This window comes from Sminthopsis crassicaudata, chromosome 5 (assembly GCF_048593235.1).
Source record: "Sminthopsis crassicaudata isolate SCR6 chromosome 5, ASM4859323v1, whole genome shotgun sequence".
Lineage (NCBI taxonomy): Eukaryota > Metazoa > Chordata > Mammalia > Dasyuromorphia > Dasyuridae > Sminthopsis > Sminthopsis crassicaudata.
The window spans coordinates 127,800,514-127,823,920 of NC_133621.1; the positions used below are offsets into that span (position 1 = coordinate 127,800,514).

At 31.1% G+C, this 23,407-nt stretch overlaps 1 protein-coding gene and 1 long non-coding RNA gene across 11 annotated transcripts in view; one reads left to right on the forward strand and one right to left on the reverse strand.

The window, feature by feature from the left end:
- Positions 1-23,407, forward strand: part of ANKRD26 (ankyrin repeat domain containing 26) — an 89,784-nt gene that overhangs the window by 55,004 nt on the left and 11,373 nt on the right. For all 10 annotated transcript variants that reach the window (XM_074268179.1, XM_074268181.1, XM_074268180.1 and 7 more), the window contains 10 exons: positions 155-368; positions 3,318-3,501; positions 5,198-5,341; positions 6,401-7,336; positions 9,580-9,732; positions 13,040-13,110; positions 14,805-14,898; positions 17,685-17,797; positions 19,646-19,775; positions 21,677-21,967. In XM_074268179.1, the coding sequence (XP_074124280.1) occupies positions 155-368; positions 3,318-3,501; positions 5,198-5,341; positions 6,401-7,336; positions 9,580-9,732; positions 13,040-13,110; positions 14,805-14,898; positions 17,685-17,797; positions 19,646-19,775; positions 21,677-21,967 (2,330 nt within the window). The remainder of the gene's footprint in view (positions 1-154; positions 369-3,317; positions 3,502-5,197; positions 5,342-6,400; positions 7,337-9,579; positions 9,733-13,039; positions 13,111-14,804; positions 14,899-17,684; positions 17,798-19,645; positions 19,776-21,676; positions 21,968-23,407) is intronic.
- The window catches only part of LOC141543251 (uncharacterized), a 65,000-nt gene that overhangs the window by 23,779 nt on the left and 17,814 nt on the right, over positions 1-23,407 (reverse strand). The window lies entirely within an intron of this gene.

Consider the following 23,407-nt stretch of genomic DNA (forward strand, 5'->3'; position numbering starts at 1 on the left):
TATAGGCAAAATAATATTTTGACATTACCTTATGATTCATATATGGATGCTATTTTATCAGTGCCAAAGAATCTGAATTCTAAGTATAATGCTTCTGTACAGAAGATTTTATAAAATCCTGATATTTTTATTTATTTGTGTTTTTTCTATACAGATTCCATTCACCTTCTGAAAATTCAGGATGCAGTTCTCAAATATGAACGATCAGTAGAACTTAAAAAAGCACGATGTACACAACTCACAAGAAAAGTTAAAAGTTTGGAAAATAAGATTACTGGACTACAAGAAGAATTATCAGAAACAAGAAAAATGAAATCCCAGTTAGAGCATCAAAAAGTAGAATGGGATAGAGAACTCTATAGACTCAGGTATGGAAAGTCTAACTTTAAATAAAGACTTGAAAGCATTTCTCTTACGTTGAAGCAATATGACAGAAGATTTGAGATTAGGAAAGAAAAAATGACACATCTTTAAAATAATACTTGTGGCAGCTAGATGGCACAGTCTATAAAACACCAGCCCTGATGTTAGGAGGACCTGAATTCAAATCTTTTCAATAATATTCTAAGGAACCCTACTTTAATGGAGTATTATCTATCTTCCTGTTTGGAATAATTTCCGTTGAGTTCAACTATTACTACATGATATTTTTTTGAAGGCCAGATAGTTGTCTTTAATCAGCATACATTTAACAAGTCCCTTCTATGTGCCAAGTACTGTTCTAGGCACTGGAGCTACAAAAACAAAAATGAAATGCCATCAGGGAGTTTACATTCAATACAAGAATATAACATGTAAATACAAAAATAAATACAATTAAGTCACAGAAATTTGAAACGGGAAATGGGTGTTATTTTCAGGGGATAGTACTAGCAGCTGGAAGCTTGAGGAAGGGGGTACCTAAGCAGAGTTTTAAAAGAAACAAGAAATTCTAAGATATGGGGAGATTAGGAGAAGAGTAGGAGTACATCCAGGCATAGAAGACAACTAGGACTAAAGTGAGTCCTTAGGAAATAGAGTCTGTATTGTCCTGTGTAGAAGAAAAAGATCAGTTTGACTAGACTACAGAATACAAGAAAGGGAGCAGTGTATATAAGGTTAGAAATATAATTTCTATTTCTCATATACAATAAACATTCACTTATTCAAATTCCTTGACAAATTTACTATCTCCTAGCTATATATGCAAAATGTTTTATGAAACTTTAGGGGAGATAAGACATGAATATGTCTTGACCTCAGCTTTAATGGAGTTTACAATTTTTAAGGTGTTTTACTTCTTCTTAAACTCTTCTATTTCTCATGAGTTCACATAACATCCCTATGAAGAAATTATTTCCTGATCTGTATATTCAGTCCTAGTTTCTCTCTTGAAAACATCCATACATCACTTTTTTTTGAACATCTCAAACTGGACATCCTATATACATCTTGAACTTAACAATATTATCTTTAATCTGTCTTTCTTACTATTAGTGAGACTACCTTTCTCTTATTCACCCAGATGTACTTCCTTAATAACTTAATAACATCCTTAATTCCACCTTTTTAGTCTTCATATTCAATCTGATGACAAATTTTTTATTTTTGTAGCATTTTTCATAGAGGTCCATTTCTATCTACTCACATAGTCACGACTTTAATTCAGTTCTTCATTACTTCTTGCTTATATTATTGCACTAGACTTCCATTTTCTTTCTGATTCAAAACCTTCCATAATACCAACTGTTCTTTGCTCACTTGCAAAAAGTGATTTTCCTAAAGCATAGATCTTACCATGTCATTCTTTCTTTTCATTAAACAGTAGTGACTCTGTATTACCTCCAAGATCAAATGCTCCTATTTTGGGCATTACTGCCTTTCCAATTTTCTCATATTTTCCTCCTTTTCCCCCTGCCTCTACAATCCAGTCTACACTGACCTACCTCCTAATATTTATATATACATGCATATATATATATATATATATATACATATATACATATATATGTATATATATATATATTGAGCATCCATTCTAAAAATATTTTGAATTCCAGATTTTTTTTCTTCCCTCCTTTCCATCCCTCCTCCCTAAAAAAATAAGCAATTTGATATAGGTTGTATATGTGAAATCATGTAAGATGTGTTTTAGTCACACTGTGAGAGAAGAAACAAGCCAAAAGAAAAAAAAAACATGAAAAAATAAAATGAAAATAGCATAATTCAACCTGTTCAGTCTCCATCAGATCTTTTTTTGCATGTGGATAGCATTTTCCATTATGAGTCCTTTGGGATTGCTTTAGATCATTGTATTGATGAGAAGAGTTAAGTTATTGATAGATGATCATAACATAATGTTCCTGTTACTGGGTACAATGTTCTTTGGGTTCTACTCCCTTAACTTTTCATCAGTTCATGTAACTTACTAGGTTTCTCTGAAATTCTCCTGCTCATCAATATTCAGTTCCCTTAACTACTAATGCCTTTTTTTTTCTAATATTACTTCCCAGATATTGTCTATACAATGTAGGCACTTAAGAACAGAGACTATGTTTTTGTCTTTGTTTATATGCCCATTGCTTAGCACAATACCTGGCACAGAGGAAGCATTTAATAAATGCTTGTTTTCGAATAGTGATTGACTTTTTTGGGAGATCTAATAGCTCATAAACTGCATTCAGAATCTCTCTTGACTTTCTTAGTGGAGTATTTGGGAATGATTTCTCTGCTAATATGTAATCTATCCTATATATTTGCAATAACAGAATCATTCTGTATGATTCTAATCCAAAATCATTTAAAGTTAACACTCTTAATTCTTTAATTTTTATTATTTTATTTTCTTAGTCATTATTGAATTTTATGATAATAATATTATAATATTCCCTTAATGCCTCATCCTGGAGGATTATGAAGTACTGAAAATAAGTAAGCCAATAAGAAGAAAATAATGTCGGTAATAAAATTTGGTCTCCTTAGTTTTTCCTAGAAATCACTTCAAATTGTGATTGCCATTTCAACAAATTGAGTATTAATTCTTAAGTATGAATAATATGCACAGGATTTCTGACTCTTAAGTGGTTCAGGAACTTCCATTTAGGATGTAGTCTGAAATATTATCTTTAAATCCTAAGCTCAATGGCAAAAATAGACATAGATTCTTAGACTAGTGTTGGACTTCAAATAGAAAAAAATAGAAGGGGTTTCCTGATGATGAAATCCAATTTCTCCCAAATTTACAATTTTCTTTAGACGTCCAGATAAATATACTTAAATGGGATTGTAATTCTTATTTCTACTGACCTGTGGTTTTAATACAAAAAATCTTAATCTAGGTTTACACTAAAACAAGAGAAAGAAAAGCAATTGAGTACAGAAATGCTATTTGAAAAAACTAGAGAGCAACTAAGAAGAAAAGAAGAACAATATAGTAAAGAAGTGGAGCTAAAACAGCAACTTGAATTCACACTTAGAACTCTGGATTTAGAACTAAGAACAGTAAAAAATAATTTTAAACAGGTAAGTTGGAATTTAAAAGTCACTATTTCCATCTTTTTTTTTTTGTTAAATATATGTGGGTTTCTTGGGAGTGGGGAAGTCAGTACCATAAAATCTTTCCAATATTAAAAAAGGGCCATGCTATTTATATGTAACATAAGTAAATCACGATGCAATCATTCATAAATATGTATTTATAAATATATAAAGAAAAATTTTAATTTTTTTTTAGCATTTTAATGTAAAATTTCAGCATAATACCCATGATAATGGTAAGTACTTTTTAGAGTGTATCTCACAGTAGAGAATCAGAATGGTATAGTGTATAGAAGTATTGCTACTGACCCTTCTTAGCTGGATGACCTGAGACAAGTTGTTTCACTTGACCCCAAGCCAGGAGTCCAACTCCCCAAAAGCTGCCCACAAAACTTAGTCCTGGAGGGAATCAATTTGACACCTCTGCTCTAAGCAACTCTCTTAAGTTCCAGTGGAGATGTGAACACCTACATTAATAGAGGGAGTTTCCTTATCTGAGAAATCTCTAGGTCAATAAAATTGCAAATTTCTCTGTTCCATATATTTCATATATATGTACGACATATTCTTCAGTCTTTCAGAAAAGCTTTTTTTTTTTTGTTCTCTAGCACCTTTAGCTTTTATGTAATTAAAATTATCCAAGCCATTAAAAATGGAAGAAAGGCAAAATATGAATAGGTCAGAAACTGGATTGAACTCACTAATAAGATGAAATTCAATTAAAATGAATGTAAAACTTTATATTTATGTTTTAAAAATAGCTTCACAAGTATGAGTTGTAGGAAATGTGATTCGTTAGCATTTTGTCTGAAATGATGCAGGAGTTTTAGTGAACTCTGATTTGAATTAGCACTGTTATTTGGGAACTAAAAAACTAAAATAACTTTATTGCATTAAGAGAAGCATAGTTTCCAAAAGTGAAGAAGTAAAAACACATCTATACTGATTATATCAGACAACACCTAAACTATTATGTTCATTTGTGGCCACCACAGAATTATGACAGGCAGTAAGCAAGATGGCAAATAAGATGAGAAAAGGCCTTGAGTCCATGATATATAAGGATCTTTTAAAGGAACTAGAAATTGGAGGCCCATGGTAACTATCTTCACATTTTTAAAGGACAGTCATGTGAAAGAAAGACTAAGTTTGCTTTGCTTCAGGCTCAGAGACAGAACTAAGATCAATGGATAGTAGTTGCAAAAATGTACATTTTTAAAGTTATTGTCAGGAAGAATTTGCCAACAAATAGAACCATCCATAAATAGAATAAGTTGTCTTGAAATATGGTATTCTTCCACCTGCAAAGACTTCAAGTTGAGGCTGAGTCAAATCTACTAAGACTGAGGTACATATTAATGAATATAGATTGGACTAAGTAGTTAATGAGGTTTATTTGCAACTCTTACTATTCTGTCTTTTTTTTTTTTCCTGATGCAAAGGGGTTAAGTGACTTGCCCAGGATCACACAGTTAGGAAGTGTTAAGTATTTGAGACCACATTTGCACTCTGGTCCTCCTGACTTAAGAGCTGGTGCTCTTTCCACTACACCAACTAGCTTCCCCTCCTTTTATTTTCAATAGCCTATTTTTTCAGATTCCAAATTCTCTTAAAAATGAATTTTTTACTGACTTTTGAAGAAAAAATATAATTAAAACTGTTATAAAATTGTTGTTTCCAGGTTGAAGAAGAGCGAAATGATGCTCAAAGACAACTTTCTCGAGAGCAGAGCGCCAGAGTTTTGCAAGATGGAATTCTGAATAATTATCTATGGAAGCAAAAGGAAATTGAAGCAGCTGCTTCCAAAATGATTCAGAGTTCTGAGGTATTCACTTTGGTCATTTTCAAATCTGTGTGCATATTTAAAAAGTCAGGGTTGTGGTACATTATTTTTGGATATATATGTCATCCTCAGTAATATACATCTGTCTGCAACAAACAAGCAGTAACGCATAAATGGTGACCAAAATCAGCACAGGTTGTTTGGTTCACTTTGTTGCTTCTTTTCTTTGAATCGAATGTTCCCTCCAGAGAACCAGGAGTACTCCCATCAAAAAGATTTCTGCTTTTCAGTAGTGCCCCTGCCCTTTCTGGCCATAGGAAGGGGGCAGCTCATCAGTTTAACTAACCCCTAAGGGGAAAAAAGAATGCAGCCATGTAGGAGATGATACCTAAAACACAATTTTTTTTCTTTAATTAAGTAATTCCTTCTGTTTGTCCTTTCCTGGGCAGAAACTAAGGGTTACCAAACATGATAATTTTTTGGTCTATTTCATATTATTGTCCTATGTTTTGTGGGGAAAAAAGTATTTGCAATGGAAGTTTCACTTGGATTTCTCAAATAAAGATGTTTACATTTATAAGGATTCATTCATTCACATTCGTCATTGCTCAACATAATGAAAGCACCAGTTCATAAAATGCCAAATTTAGTCTTTTTCATTTATTTTTAACAATGGTATGAAGTAAATTGTCACACTTCTTTTCCTAGTGGTCATTTGGTACCTGAGTACTGGAGTGTTTCATTTAATTAGTTGCTTATTCATACACTCCTCCTGGTTTCATTGAAAAGATCTCATAGTATAGGAAAGCTTTTGGATATGATGGGAGTACAACATCAAAATTTTCTACTTAGGCCTTAATAATTCTTTCATTATTTCTTTAAAATGTGATGGTTATGGTTAGATTATCATCTACCGATCATACTCTGGGCCTCACTTTTCCCATCTGTAACATGAGAAGTTTGGACTAGATAATGTGAAATAGGTGAAATTCTCTCAATTTACTTTTTTCCTTACAAAAGTATGCTTCCTAGCTTATTGGAGTTTATTTATAATTACCAAGAAAAAATCAGAATATATTTTTTTCTATTTTTTGCGTTTAGGTTCCTGATAGTCATGAAAAAGAAAAATGTCTGCTGCATGAAAATCAATCTCTACAGGATGAAGTTGCGAAACTCAAACTGGAACTAGACACAGTAAAAATTAAAGATCAGGAAAAAGAAGATCGATATACTGAAGAAAATGAAGTTTTAAAAGAAAAGAATGATGAGCTTCAAAAAGAATTAAAACTGAAAGAAGAAGCATTAAGAGAAACAATATTCCAGTATAGTGGACAAGTAAATGTTCTGACAACTGAGAATACAATGCTGAGCTCTAAATTGGATAATGAAAAACAAAATAGAGACAAACTAGAGACAGAAGTTGAATCATACCGTTCTCGTCTAAATTCTGCTATTCTTGATCATGAACGAAGTCAGACTTCAAAACTAGACCTTGAAAATACCTTTCAGCGAGAACGAGATGAGTGGCTTCATTTACAGGACAAACTAAGAGATAACAATGGTGTCCTTTCTCAAGAGCTTTCTAAAGTTGAAAGTAAAGCTAATAGATTAGAAAATGAGCTGTATCAAGTACGTGATTCTCTCAGAGAAAAGACACTAATTTTAGAAAGCACACAGAGAGAATTAAACCAGACCCAAAATAAAGCAAAGGAACTTGAAAATAAAAATCAAATGGATAAGGAAAAGCTGGACAGATATATTGTCAAACAAGAATCCATCCAAGAAAGATTAGCCCAAATCCAGAGTGAAAATATGTTGCTTCGACAACAACTTGAAGATGCCCAAAACAAAGGTGTTATTAAAGAAAAGGTAGTAAATGATGTCCAGGTACAGTTTAGTGATCTCTTCAACAAACTCCGTGCTGATACTGAAAAACAAGTTCTTTTGGTAGAAGAAAGAAATAAAGAGTTAATCACTGAATGTAACCACTTAAGAGAGCAAATGTGTAAATATGAAAATGAGAAAGCAGAAAGAGAGGTAGGTCTTTAAGTAATATCATTTGATAAGTATTTAACTTTTTAAAATTAATTTCAAAGTTATTTTGACCAACATAAATTACAAATTTGAATTTTAAGTAGGTAGATTGATATATTAGGTATTATTAATTTTAAAACTTCTGACATAGGAAAGGAGAATGAAGAAGCAATAACATGATAGAAATTAACCTGATATCCATCTTTTAGATAAGATGAGTCACTTATTTCATACATATATACATATGTATATAAAATATAGCTATCCCATAAAATTTTAAGAGCAGAGTGTTGGTTAATAAATGCAGTTAGAGTTACATTACTTCTAAATAAATATTGATAAACTTATCATTCTAATAATATGCCTGATATTCCATTTTAATGCTGCAATGGAAGAAATATTTGATATGGTAAAACTAAAAATAAATCCTGAAAAATTATTCTAGGAATAATGTAACAATTCCAATTAGACATTTGAATTTAAATATTGTGGTATATATTATACTTACTCTTTTCATAAGCATTTAAATATATTTATCAATCTGACTGATTTTAATTCAAACTAATTAGAACTAATTTTAGAAATATTTTAATGAAATTGCAAAGATTAGCAACTACTTTCCTATCAAAATTTAGGATAGTAATTCTTTTCAAAGAGACTTTATATGTTAAACATTAATTTTATGTGGGAGTAAGAGCCATTTTAATGTGTTTCTGATTTCTTACTACTTATATTATTTATCTCAAAATTTTACTGTTTTATTAACACTTCTTAATGTCCAAAATTGCAATTTCTGGGATTACTACCTTTCATTTGTTGAAAATAGATAAGTTTTCCTGTTTAAAAACAGTTCTCATTGTCTGATTTGTTTATATATATGCAATGTCAGGGCTACCAAAACTTTTCAGACAAAAAAATTTCAGATTTTATTTTTTTAGTCTTTGCTCACGTGTTTGAATCTATTTCATGCTAGAATTTAGTTTATTTGTAGTAATTCAATTAATTATGCCAATTTTTTTCCTTTAACAATTTTACATTGGCTTCTTTTCAGTTGTTTCTCTTTAAAAAATTACTAGACTTCAGTTGAATGTGTTTTTACAGGTCACTTAATCTTATCTAATGAGATAGATAATTTTAAATTTCATTTGCTATTAGTGATGTATGCAACAATTTTCATTGCTGTGTAGTAAAATGCACAGGATTTTTATAGCATATCAGTAAAAGTATAAATATATTCATATATATATGTATATATATATATATGTAGACTGTGTATATTTATATTTTTATGTATGTATTTTGGTATTCCTACTAGATTAGACAATGAAATGAAATTACTTCCCTTTAGCAGTGACTTTGTACTGTACTTTATATATGTAGATGGGAAAGCTACCATATTTCCTATCATTTCCTCCTTTTTCTCTCCATTGACTGTGATCAGTAGTATAATTCTTCTCACAGAAAAAGGAACTTCTTTGAAAGCTTGGTAAGGACAATTGAAGATATGAACAGTGGCTAGCAACTTCTCTATCCTTCCTTCCATTTTTGCTTTCAGCAAACCAGATCGATCACTTCTACTGCTTTTTTATCAAGGCCAACAAGCATATCACTTGTATATGATCATTCTTCAGGGGAAAACATATGAGGAGAAAGAAATTACATCTTTTTCTTATAGATGGATGCCTGCATTCTTATAAGAGCAGGTACAAAGAAATAAGATAGTTAACTTCTGAAAAATGGAAGGAAAAAACTCCTAATGTTTCTATCAAGTACAAAAATTTATATATTCTTCCTTCCCCATACTCCACCTTCCATGTTAATTAAATTTTATGTAAAAAAAAATTATGTGGCTTTGGAGGGGTTATAATTCTCAAAAAGATAGAATGGGAAAATCAGACTATGTATTGTTTTAAAAAGTTTGGTCCATGCTGATTGGAAGGTGAATGGTATAATCAAAAGAGGTTTGTAGTATCAGAAACTAAGTTCACATATTTTTCTCTTTTACTATCTTTATGACTTCAAGTAATTAATTTAACCTATTTAGGACTTAGTTTTGCAAAATGAGATGTTTGGATTAAATAGTCATTCAGACTTTGTCTAGTCTGTGATAACCATATGAATATATTCATGATATTAAGTTGTATATAAAAATACTTATATTAATTTTGAAGGTATATTTATTTCACATAAGCTAATATTGATTTGTGAAATCAGCAGTTGAAATAATATGGACATATTTCTATAAGGGTACAGTAAGAAGGCTTCAACAAGAACTTGCTGATTCCCTGAAAAAACAATCCATGACTGAAGCTTCACTAGAAGTTACATCACGTTATCGAAATGATTTAGAAGATAAGAAAAAGCAACTCCAGAAGGAAGTAGATCAAATCAAAAGTAAAGTATGTATAACAAAAATCAATAACTTTTCATTGATTAAGGGAAAATGTTTTCAGTGTAACATTTTTTCCTATATTATGTATTTTCCAAGCATTATGCCTTCATTTAAATTAATTGAACAAGACCTATAATATCTACCATTTGTACCCTTAAATTGGAATGATTATTTGCTGTTTAGGTGGTTAACAATTTTGTTTATCTGGCCTCATAGTGGGAATGAAGTATTTTTCTAAGTCATAAAATAAATCATTTATATCATATGTTATGATTAAAAGCCCTATACCATAAATAAATAAGGTTCACTCATTCTCCTTCTCCTCCTCTTCCCTTTATTGTAAAAGCTTTTTCTTGACTCTTTTATGATAGATGATTTGTACCATTCCACTCCTTCCTTTTCCATTCTCCCAGTACATTTCTCTCTCATCCCTTAATTTTATTATTTTAGATATTATCCTTCATATTCAATTCACACTGGTGCCCTCTGTTTTTATATACTCTTTTAATTGCCAATATAATGTGAAAGTTCTAATGAATTACAAGTATCATTCTCTTAAGTCCATTATAATCACTTTCCTTATTATCTCCTATGCTTCTCCTGAGTCCTATGTTTAAAAATCATATTTTCTGTTCAGCTCTAGTCTTTTCATCATGAACGCTTGAAAATCCTCTATTTCATTGAATTTCCATGTTTTCCCCTAAAGGATTATATTGTTTTGCTGGATAGGTGATTCTTGATTGATAATCCTAGCTCCATTGATTGCTCTCTGAAATAACATATACCAAGCCTCTGATCCTTTAATATAAAAGTTGCTAAATCTTGTGTTATCCTGATGGTGGCTCCACTTCATTTGAATTGTTTCTTTCTCATTGTTTACAATATTTTTTTCCTTGACCTTGGAATTCTGTAACTTGGCTATAATATTCCTGAGAGTTTTTCATTTTGGGATCTTTTTCAGGAAGTAATCAGTGGATTCTTTCAATTTCTGTTTGACACTCTGGTTCTAGAATATTAGATAATTTCTTTAAAGTTAATATCTAGGCTCTTTTTTTGATCATGAGTTTTAGGTGGACCAAAAATTTTTAAATCTCTTCTGGATCTATTTTCCAGGTCAGGTTTTTTTTTTTCCCCCAATGAGATCTTTAACATTCATTTTTCTATTTTTTGATTCATGGTTTTGCTTTATTGCATCTTTCTTTCTCAAAAAAAGTCATTATCTTCCATTTACTCAATTCTCAATTTCAAGGAATATTTTTCTCAGTGAGCTTTTATATCTTCTTTCTCATTTGGCTTATTTTGCTTTTGAAAGCGTTCTTTTCCTCATTAGCTTTTTGTATTTCCCTTTGCACCTCCATTCTCTCCCTAATTTTTCTCTTTCTCTCTCTCTTAATTGATTTTCAAATTGTCTTTTGAGTTCTTCCATGGCCAAAACCCCTCTTATTTTACTTGGAGGCTTTAAATGTAGGAACTTTGACTTTGTTATCATTTTCTGAGTGTGCTTTGATCTTCCTTGTCACCATAGTAACTTTCTATAGTCAGAAACTTTTTTTGTTGTCTGCTCACTTTCATAGCTTAGACTATGACTCTTTTCTGCCCTAGAATTGTTGAGACCTCTTTTCTGCCCTAGAATTACTGTGTGTCCCTGCCCCTCAGCAGCTATAAGGTGTAGTATGCTAAAACCACAGAATCTTTCCTTAATGCTAATAAAGAGACCTCCTGCGAACTAAGTTTTGCAGTGTCTAGCATAAGGCCTCAAGAAGCTACCACTATTAACGCCTGCTGGTTTCCAGTGCCTCTCATCTTAGTGACAAACCTTTCCTGCCACTTTTCCAAGTCATCTTTGGTGTCTCTGAGCTGAGAAGTCCAGAAAACACCAGTTCTGTTATTGATTTAGAGGTCCTTAAGCCCATTCCTATGTTGCTGGTGTGGGACCAGGGTCAGGCAGTACTGGTGTGTTCTACACTAACTCTGCATGCTGGACTCCTGCCCTGATGTCACAGACCTTTCATATTGACCTTCTAAGTTGTATCCAACATTAAAATTTGTTTAGAATCATTCTTTAAAGTAATTTAGAGTGGTTTCAGGTAGAGCATATTAAGTTCTTCCCTTTACTCCATGATCTTGGCTCCACTTTGCCCTCCTATTCTTTTTGACCTACATTAATTAATTTTCAAAATATTAACTTTCAAAAAAGCATTAATCTTCAGGCTATAGTCTAGGAACTAGGTATGGAGTGAACCATAGAAAGAATAGAAAGGAAGCAATAAATGAATGTCTATCTTTGGCAATATGTATTAGCTCAGCTAATTGACATTTAGGACAAACTGGCACCATTTCTTCCCTTCTTTCCCTGATCATGCAAGTAACTAAACTTTTGCTATATAGTAATTAGGTGAAATAATTGTTTCTTCCTTGTTTAACATCAGCTAATGAATGTCATTTATGTGAATTATAGTATAATAGGTTCTGACTAAGTTAGAAAGAATATGTGTAAGATGTGCCTCTGTTCTTGAAAAATTTGCAGTCTCTCTGGGAAGCCAATGAAAAATAGGGAAAATTCATTTATAATGCAAGTCAGCATGTAAACAAATATAAGCATTTGTAAAGGGGAGAAAATAATTTTGTTGGAAATTAGATCAGATGATACTTAATCCAGTCCTCTTCTTCCCAACATGGAAAATAAAAAGTACTCAGTGCAAATTTCCTGAGTTAGAACTTTTTTGGAAAAAACAAACAGCTAGATTTAGTAACAAATATTCTGGATAAGTGCATAAATATAAATAATTAAAAACCTACATTTGAAGGTTACTTTTCCAAAAGTTACTTTTCTTTAAAACATGTGTTTATTTCTTAGAGCAAGAGTTTTCATTATGCAGGTTCATAATCACCAAACATAATCTTGCTCATTTTACATGGGACAACTTTCATGTAGAGTATTGCTTTGGAATTAGGAAAAATTCAATTCACCTTCTGAGTTTTTCTAGCTACAGGAAAGTTTCTTAAGGCTCTTTGCCTCAGGCAATTCTCTAGGATTTATAGTTGTAAATGGCTGTGATCTATGCTGATGAAATTTCCTATAGTGCTAAAATCATATGTTTTTCACTTAATGTATGGCATATGTGATTATAAAATGAAATTGGTCATTTGGAATATAAAAATCTATATAATTGGCTACTACTTTGATGTAATAGCAGAAATTTTGGTAAATTTTAATAATTATGTGCTGACATTGTTAATTCACAATTCTGTATAAGACTGATTTTATTTTTAAAACTGCAAAACCTGAGACATTTTGTTTGCAATTTTTATAGCTGCAAGAATCTCAAGAACGGCACATACAATCGCAACGATCTACTAATGAGTTGGAAGATCATATACAAAAGTAAGAGTTAAAGCGTTTTTTTTAATTTAGCACTATGATAAGTCGTAGAGCAGATAAAAGTGATAAACTACTACAATGTATTCAGAATATAACATAACTTAGTAGTATTATCTTTAAAAGTTTTATGTTCAGTGGGAGAAAGGAACATCTACTTAACTATGGCTTATTTAGAGATGAATGAATGAATTGTATTAAACACTGAAGATACCAATGCCAAAAGCAAAGTGTCTGTGCCCGTAAGTAGAATTTCCATCCTAATCATAGACAAAGAGGGACACGTGGGTCCTGAGAATTGCAGGGTCATGGAACTATAGGGAAGTAAATTAGATTACACATCCAAAAAAGTATTGATTTTCAAGTTTTCGGTATATTCAAGTGCTGCACTTTGACTATAATGAAAATCTTCAGCAGAATTTGATGGACAAGCAGCATAAATTGTTCCTTAAAAAATAAACCTATGCCACATTATCTATTTTTCCCCTTAAGAACTAGGTGAGAAGCAGTGTAATCCAATGTAGAGAACCTGCCTACAAATTATGAAAATTCCCATGCAAGTTGTATGTCCATCATTACTGTCTGTGTGTCCTGGGAAATTTGTTCCCCATACAATTCCCCAAAAGTATATATTGCAGAGCTGGCACAGATACATACTGGTAGGAGGAATTTCTTCATCAAGTGTTCCCTCCCTATATCAATAAAAATGTCATGTCTTGCTACACATTCAGCCCCTAAAAATGCCCCCTCAAAAAATCTGGCAAATTATGCTTTATCAGTGTTTTTTTCTTTTCAAAAATAATACAATGTTTTTCATATTTAATTGTTAGTGTCTTACATATGTATAATTTAAGAAAGTGTGTCTTAAGAATTATAAAAAGATATGTTTTCTTTAAAACAAAAAAATTGATTGGCTTTATAATCTCCAAAAGCAATCATGAGACAAGCTTAATAGAGAGAAGAACCTTGGAGTCAAGAAGAGCTGGATTAAAATTCTGCTTCTGACATAGACTAACTGTGTGACCCTGGTCCAGTCACTGAATCTTTCAGTGCTAGCAGGCAACTTTGAAAGACTTGAAGTTGGAGGTTTGAATATATAGATAGTGTCTTTCTACACCAAGGAAATCACAGCTCCAAAACATTATGATTTTAGATGCTGATCATGTATGTATGAGAATTTATTAAAAGAAATATATTTATCTAAATGTATCATATCATGAAGATAGCAATAGGTATATACAAATGTAACATAAATTTCCTTACTGCTTTTCTTGATTTTTGTATCCCAGATTTCAACTACTGTCTATCTTCAGCTTCTATGACTTTGAATAGACTGACTCTTTTTCACAAATTCTCTCCCTCTTTACCTCCACTTTATGCAACCCCTTACGAAAGCCCAACCCAAAAAAGCACTGCCTCTTGCATAAGTCTTTTCTGGATTAATTTTTTTAATATCTTTATTAAATTACTTTATATTTACTTCAAATATGCTTCACATATTTATTTGACTCTAGATGTTATTTTCATTCTAGTAAGATAAAATCTCAAGACTGAAGCCATTTTTATTTTTGTCCTTTACATCTGTCCTCCAGGCTTTGCAGTTAAGCCCCTAAACTTTAATTGGAACTTGTTTAGTTAAATTAAATATAAAAAGTATTTGATATTTATTGAATTGTTGAAAATATATTTATCTTTTTTAGGCTTGAAATTGAAAATGCCAGGTTAGAAGCTACAGTAAAACAGCAAGTGGGCAAAATTGAGAACATTCAGAAAAATATTTTGGATTCTACTTCAGTAAGTCAACTCTGGGATTTAGTTTTTCTCATTTTAAAAACTTTCCTTTTTTTAAGCAATAGAATGGTAAGAATTTTTAATTGTAAAAATATCCAGTAGTTTATGTCATTTGATATCTAACTATATTCATATTGATTCAAGACACTGTTGGTGTTAATCATTACTTTGTGGGAGGGATGAACTTTTTCCATATAAAATTAAAAATTTATTGGCGTTGTATCAGATTAAAAAGTTATAATGAGTTTCAGGCAAGTGTTCATGTTTTGCAAAGAATTAAAAAGTAATTCAGTGTTGATCATGATTATGATTTAGTCTTCTTGATCAAAAGCTTTTTGATGAATTTTTGATGTCAGATTAGTTGTCATAATTGTATTTCTTACTAAATTGTCTAAATTATTAATAAATAAGATTTTTTTTTTTACTTGAGGGTTTGTTTGAACTAATTAGAACAATGAATCAAATTAAAACATACTAGGTATTCAATTTTGGGCAAATCTCAGTAGCAACATGCCCAGATGGGCCTAATGTGTAGCATTAATTTGAAGGAGACAGATTTTGCTTTTTGGCATTTGTTTCTCTTCTCCTGTCTTTTCTGTTTAAGCCTTCCTAGGAATCCTAGAAAGTGGAATCATTGGCTAATGATTACCAGGCGTGAAATGGAGTTCACTTTCCATATTCATGAAACAAATTCTATTTAGAGATTTTTCCTATAATGAACTCCTAAAACAAGGAAGAAACAACCTTTAAAAAGCCTAAAACTTAATCCTAATCCTATAATACTATTACTCAATATTAGAGGAATAGTCACACATTAAAGATTGAGTCCTGTCCCAGCCCCTTGCTGTCTGTATAACTTGACAAATGGTTTTCTGTCTTTAGACCTCAGTTTTCTCATTCTAAAATGGTGTAGTAACTAATCACTAGGGTCCTTTTTCTTCTAAAAGTCTACAGTTCTAAATGAGTGTTTTCCAGTTGCTTATTATTCTCATATCAAGTCAGCTTTTCCAAATGTAGCATTAAAAAAGTATTTAATGTGTGCTTGCTATATCTCTATGCAATATATCAGCATAGATGCTGAAAAAATAAAGAACTAAAGTGGGTGGTTGTATACAAATTAGAAACTAACTGGAATGGCATACTTAATGTATGCTACAGACAAAAATAGCAGAGAATGTAGTGAAGGAAGAGCTCATTGTTGCAAGGTAACAAGACAAGCTGTATCAAAAAGATAGAACTTCGAGTTGCCTTTGAGATTTGGGAAGGTATCAGTAATGAGAGGACAGGAGAACAAGAACAGTACAGTCTAGGAAAATTACATGAGCAAAAAAAAGCACAGAAGTAAAGAAATTAGAAGTAAAAGTTAGAAAAAGTAGGTTGAGATAAGATTTTAGAGAAGGAAAGGTAGATAAGATAAATTAAGAATCAATCTGTAGATCATAATAATCTCATTGTAGGTTCTTGAGTAGGGAGTAATATGATCTAAACAGTGTTTTATAAAAATTAACTTAGCATCTTGTAGTAAGGATTAATGTAGGAGTAAAATTAAAAACAGAAAGACCCTTTAGGAGATTTTTGTTTTTATTCAATCATTGGCAAGTTACTTAATATCACTGTGCCAGTTTCCTAATTTGTAAAATGAGAAATTTGGACTAAGGTGTTCACCTCACAGTTTATGATCCTCTTCTTGAGATTATGAGTTTGGACTAAGGTGATACACATGAGATATAAGAGGAAACAAAAACATTGTGAAGAAAAAATTTAGGGGGATGATAAATGACAAATCAGATAAGAGAAACAGGATCCTGTATGGCAGCAAAATGAAGAACTAAAAGAAATTGAATATGGATAGAACTTCTGCCTAGTGAGAATGCTGTTTCAGTATACTAGTAGGGAGTTAATCCAGATTTCAAGGAAATAAACAAATGTTCTATGTTTGAGAGTCAGCTTCAGAGTCAGGAGAACATGTGTTCAAATCTTACTTTTGACATGAAAGGTTTTGTGATGCTGGGCAAGCCTTGTAACCTCCTGATATCGTACTCCATTCCCTAAAACTCCTAGAGTTGCAGATTCTAAATTGAAGGTTAGGTTCAGAGTCTATTTCCCAAATGAGAGGGCATTCCTTTTTAAGGTGGAGAAGACCACTAGAGAAGGGAAAGGTTAAAAACCTTGAAAGGAAGCTGTAAAGAAGGCAGGTTTGTTAGCTGTATCATAATCTAGAGCAATAGGTACCTCAAGGATAATAACAAAATGAATTTACACAGGTTTCACCTCAGCCAAATACAAAGAAATTTGGGGAACAGCCTAATATAAGAACACATTTATAAGCCATTTCAACGTGATAATTCTTAGAGTACAGGCCCAATTGTGCCAAGACAAGTGAAATGGGGATGAGGGTCCATTTCCATTGTCTGTAGACAAAGGGGAAAGGCCAGTGCATTTCCAAAGCATGTTAACAAATTTAACCCACATTCTATTCTTTTATATGTATTTCAATGATTTTTTAATTTATGAACATTATTAGTATAAGTAATATTTATATGGAAATCCAATGAAAACCTTCATTGACCTAAATTTGAAAAAAAAAAAAAGTCTGTAATGAAATTAGAGCAAAGATGTCATTTTAAGTAAGAGCAATCACTTTCAAATCTCTCCATATTTGTTTTGATTTTATAAACTATATGTAAACTGATATTTATAGTAGCATCTGAAATGAATGAAAAGTATCCTTTTTTTAAAATGTCAGTTTAGTTCTAGTAATATTTTTCTTTTTTAAAATGTTATCAAAGCTTGATACTGAAAGGGAAAAGTTAAAGAAACTAATTGAATTAAAGCAATCCCTGGAAAATCGTCTAGAACAAGAAATGAAGAGAAATGATGAATTACAGAAAGACGTCAGTGGGTAAGACTCCTTTTTTTCCAGAATGTTTCAACCAACATTAAGTAAGCAAGGACTTATTAAATCCTAAGTATAAATTTTTATATATTAACACTTGGATAATTAAAATACATCAATTCTAAAATTTTTATTTTCATTTTATACATAAAATTATTGCTGAAAATCAACACTTTTTACCTACATCTTTGAAGTTATAGTAAAATGTTATATAGCTATATATTTTGTTTGTGCTCAAACTATGTTTTTCAGAATCATATTTTGCAGCATTTGACAGTCTCTTGTTAGAGTACACTATTTCTGCACATAGTTTCTATAAGGTGTCTATGTTTTCTATTCCAATTTAATTTTCTTTATTATTCCCTTAATTATTCATTCAAAAAACATTATTCAGCATCTATTGCATGTAAAATATTGTGCTAGTCCCCAGAGCTGCAGAGAAGGATATTATACAGTCACTGGTTTAAAAGTGATTACAATGTAATAAAAGAGTTAATGCAGGGAGACAAATAACTGTTGTGCAAATAAGAATACAGTAAAGTGCTTAGGCAATGATCCAAAGAAAATGCTATCAGAGACTGGAGGAGGAAAAGATATCTTTTTACTTTAAGGGGTCAGCGAGATTCTATTAAGGACATAACTTTTGAACAAAAACCTACAAAATTACTAGATCTCAAATTTAAGGCCCTTTACTATGTGACAGAAACTTGCCTTTCCACACTTTAATTATATTATTTTTTCTTATACAATAAGTTTAAATTAAACTTCAGTGTTTTCTTCAAAATTTGCCTTTTCCCACCTCTGTCCTGTGCCTGTAATGTTCACTCATGCCTTCTGCACTCAACCTCACTCAAATGCAGTTCCCCTATGGGCCTCTTCTGATCTTTGTTGTTGATAACATGTGACCATAACCATCACACTAAACATCCAACTTTCTGTGATACTTTCCTAATACTTTTACCCTTTGTTGTTTACCATAACCATCTACATGTATGTCCTGTAATATAGTTGTAAGAGAGAACAGACCATAATCTATCTAAATTTGGTATTTTATCACAACCTTAAGAGTAGGCACTTAAGGCTTTTTGATTGAACCTGAATTGAATATGGCAAGAGCCACCACTGTTGAGGTATCAGATCCTCTAACCTCTAACCTCTCAGGGTACCATTTAAGTGGCAGAGGAGAGTCTCCAAATCATCATGTATTTTCCAAGAGTGTAATTCAGCTATATTATATTAAATAGGTTTTAATGAGCTTATATTGAACTGCTTTTTTAGAGTACTAGTTCTAAGGGGGGAAATTCATTTCCTGTTCCACTCAATCCAATTTGCAGTTACTTTTCAAGTTGGAGACTGCCTATATTTCATCTATTTAACAAACCTTTTAAATACAATTTTGTATTCTAATAACTGAAAATGGTATCATTTATATTTTGTGGGCTAGAGCATTTAAATACTTCATGAGCTAATTTATACAAATCTAAGATTAAAATTACAAAGGCACAAATCATCACCATGAATTTTTTAAAATAAATTTACTTATTTGAATTTCTTATAATATTAATGGAAGATATCTCCTATATAAAAGGTGTTATTATTATTACATTTTGACCAGAATAATTTGGGGAATATTCTTCAATGAAGTGATATTAATAAATATCTGGCAATAAATATACATCTTTGGAAATAAGAGATGAAATTTAACAAAATATTGTCAGATTTAAGTTGAATGACCTCATTTATTTTATTCTCTGGGATTGAAAATAATTTAAGGCAATGGGTCAAACATAATATTTTAAAATGTATAATATTTAAACAAAGAGTTGGGCTTAATTTTTCTGTTCATTCTCACAGATTTAAAAAATTGTTGAAAACAACAAAAAAGAAATTGAGAGAATATGAAAAAGGAGAGGTTATTTCCCAAGAAGTACTGAAGCAAACACATTTTGACGAGGATAGACAAATTAATAGGTTGAAAAATAAGGTAATTCTAATATTGAAAAATGCACAATGTCTTATCTTTTTTTTTTTTTTTTTTTTTGAAATGGATATAGATGTAGCAGGTTCTTAGACATCATGGGAAGATAAAAAATCTCCATGTTCAAAAGGCAAAACTTTTACCTAAAGCTTAGTCACACAGTTCTTATTGCTCTCAGGAATTCAGTAGTTTTCTATATAGATTTGTATATTAAGAATTTTTCTTCTCTTCACATTATAGAAGTCATGTCAAATAGAATTATTTTGCTTGTGAATGGAAATTGTAAAGATACAAATTTAGTTTTAATGTAAAGAAAAACTTTCTAATAGAGGGATCCCAAAGGGGAAAAGGCTGTTTTTAAGAAACCAAATTCTCAAAAGCCTTTTAAGAACAATATTTGCAGGCCCCTTAGAACCACAGAGCTCCTCTCAACACTCTGCTTCTGTATGAAAATAATATCTCTTTAAGAAATTTTTAAATGAAAAAGAACAAATAAAGCAACAGTTTGTTGGTAAGATGATCTCTACTAATATTATATATACATATATATATGTATATATATATATGTGTGTGTATATATATATACATATATATACACATATAAAACACAGAGTTAAAAGTTAAGGACTGGTTTAACAGTGGGAAGTACTCTCAAACTTAGATTTTCTTTCATTGTACCAATAAGTGAGGGAACACTATTCCATTGCACTATGCCCTATATACAGTGCTTTTCTAATTTAGGGAAGCAAAGATTTTCCCCCTGCTAAAAGAATAATATATTGACTAATATATCTAAAGCTACTCTGTTTTGTTTTAAGATTCTAGCATTTAATATTATTGAGGCATTTCCCCCACTCTTGACATTTTTTACAAGTTATAGGAAAATCCTAAAGAGATTTTGAAAAATATAAGAATTCAAATGAGATTACATTTGCAAATTCTGTTTGTTCTATATATATATATATATATATATATGCTAACTAGTAGTAGTATTACTTTTTAATATAATGACAAATGACTCTTTAGAAACATTTTACTATCATTACTTTGTTGTCCTGCAGTTCTCATCAATATTTATCACACAGAATTGACTTCTTAACACTTGAGGAGTTTGTGACATTTGGACCTCAGTAGTATCAAACTTTTTTATTTATCACTTATTTCAGTTGGTCATCTAACTCCTGGGACTAAAGGAAAAGAGGTAGAAATCCTGCTAAGCTTGTTGATTTATTTTGTTGAGGCATTTGGGAAGCAAGAAGAGGGCCACAACACAATAAAATCTTTGGCAAATGGAATATATTCCCTGGGTACTATTGCCAGATTTTTTGGACGAGAAAGAAATTAGTTTTTGTGGCTCTGTGTTATACATCCCACCATGTGACATTCAAATTATCATAAATTCATTTGCTTTCTCATTAATGTCTTTTACCATAGAATCAGTGTTTTCAATTAGAATGACAAAAAGGAATCTCATTTCTTTCCAAATTCCTTTTAAGATCTATTTATGCTTTAGGCCTAGCATTACTTAAGAAAGATTTGTTCATATCCATCTACAAATTTTCTTGATATCTGCTCATTATAATAGAAGTTGATAAGAAAAAACACTTGAAAAAATAAGAGATAATCCATAAGACAATATGGGATCAAGTACTAAATATAGATTACACAGACTGTAAAAACAAGTGAATTAATTTTATGGTTTCTCCTTTCAATCTTAACTTTGTTTTGAATTTGTAAATTTACCTAAATAATTGTTTTAGGAAATATATAACATAAGGATAATAATGCATTTCATTACAATTTAATTAAAAATAATTGAATCCTTATAATCTTAAATTAGTATTTAAGTTGAAAGATTCTTTTTTTTTACTTGTGTAATTTTCTAAATTGATATTTTATCCAAACAGAATGAAGACCTTACACAACAATTGGAAGCAACATCTTCAAAATGTATACAGTTGGAATCAATAAATAGAAGTCTTCGAGAAGAGTTACTTTTTATGAAAAGTTTGCAAAAGAAATGTGACAGACTGGAAAGGAATAAACGAGAATTGGAAGAAGAAGTAGTTGATCTTAAGCATCATTTAGAAATTACTAAAATAGAACATAGTCAAGTAGAACAATATAAACGGGAGATTGAAGAACGTGCAAACCAAGAGATTGTAGAAAAACTAAAAGAAGTCAACCTATTCTTACAGGTTACTTTATCACTACTATACTTTTTAAATATTTCCATATAAATGAAGATTTAGGATTTTTTCCCTTTTCTAAATCCAGGATTTTAAAAAAAAAAATTTCCTTCTGCCTTCTTTTCTATGGTCTCAATAAAATTGGTGTCACCATTAAAAAAAAAAAAAAAAAGTAATGGCCATATATGCATAACCATATATACTATTAAGTATTTGGTTTTTTTTATTAATTTTGTGAAGAATTTTCCAAATTTATTTTATTTAAAGAAACAGAATAAGAAAAAAGAAAAACAGAAAAGGAGTACAAAACAAAAGAGAACATTGTCATATGCCCAGCAGAATGTCAGGGAGGACTCAAAATATATAACAACAAACACCAGTTCAAGAAAAGTAGAAGAAATTATATTCACAATGTCCATCTTTTCTTTAGTTCCTCATAAATTGCTTTTTTTATTCTATTTTATGCACCTTTTTTATTCTTTTTTCCTCTTTTTAATCCTCCACCACTCCCAAGCAGATTGTAGTTAAGTAATGATATATTTCTATGTACATATGTAGATAAATTTATACACATACATACACACACATACCCCACACATGCATACACATATTTTCTTATCCCTGCTGACCCTCTTCTTTAATTCTACTCCTAACTTACCTTACTCTTACTCAATCTCCCCCCCCCCACCTATGGATCCCTCCTTTGTCTTCTTCCTTCACCCTTTGCTTTCCTGTTCACTCATATATCCCCCCTTATTTCTTTATAGATTGTGGAGGATACTATACCCTTCATAAATTGTTACTTATTTAACCTATTGCTGATGTAAGTAGGTTTTCAGAAGTAGGAGTTCTTCTCCCTCTAATACCTCTGTATCTATTCTTCCTCTGCACCTCGTCCGTATAACCTAATTGCTATTTTCACCTTAACTATACCCCAGTTTTTCTTTTGAATTGTCCTATAGTTCCAATCTTAAACATATGTTATACATTTCCTATGTTAAAAAAACCCATAAACAATTTATCCATGTTGAGTTCTTTGAAGCTGATCTTTCCTATTGGCTCTTATATGTTAAATTTTCTTTTAAATTTGGATTTGGTTGATAGAAAGCCCTGCAAGTTCATTGAATGTCCATTTTTTTTTCCTCTTTCAGTAGATAATTTTGCTGGATATGATTTTTTTTGGCCACAGGCCTCATTCTTTTGGTTGTTGATAGATATGATTCTAGGATCTTTTGTCGTGGCTGCTGTTAAGTCCTGTACAGTTCAAATTGTAATTCCAACATATTTGAATTGTTTTGTTTTGTTTTGTTTTTCCTTGTCTTGCGAAATTTTCTCTTTGATCTGGGGTTTTGAAAACTTGGCAATAATGTTCCTATGTATTTTTCACATTGAGGTGGGGATTGGTAGATTTTTTTCTGTTTCTACTTTTCCCTCCTGTTCTATCATTTT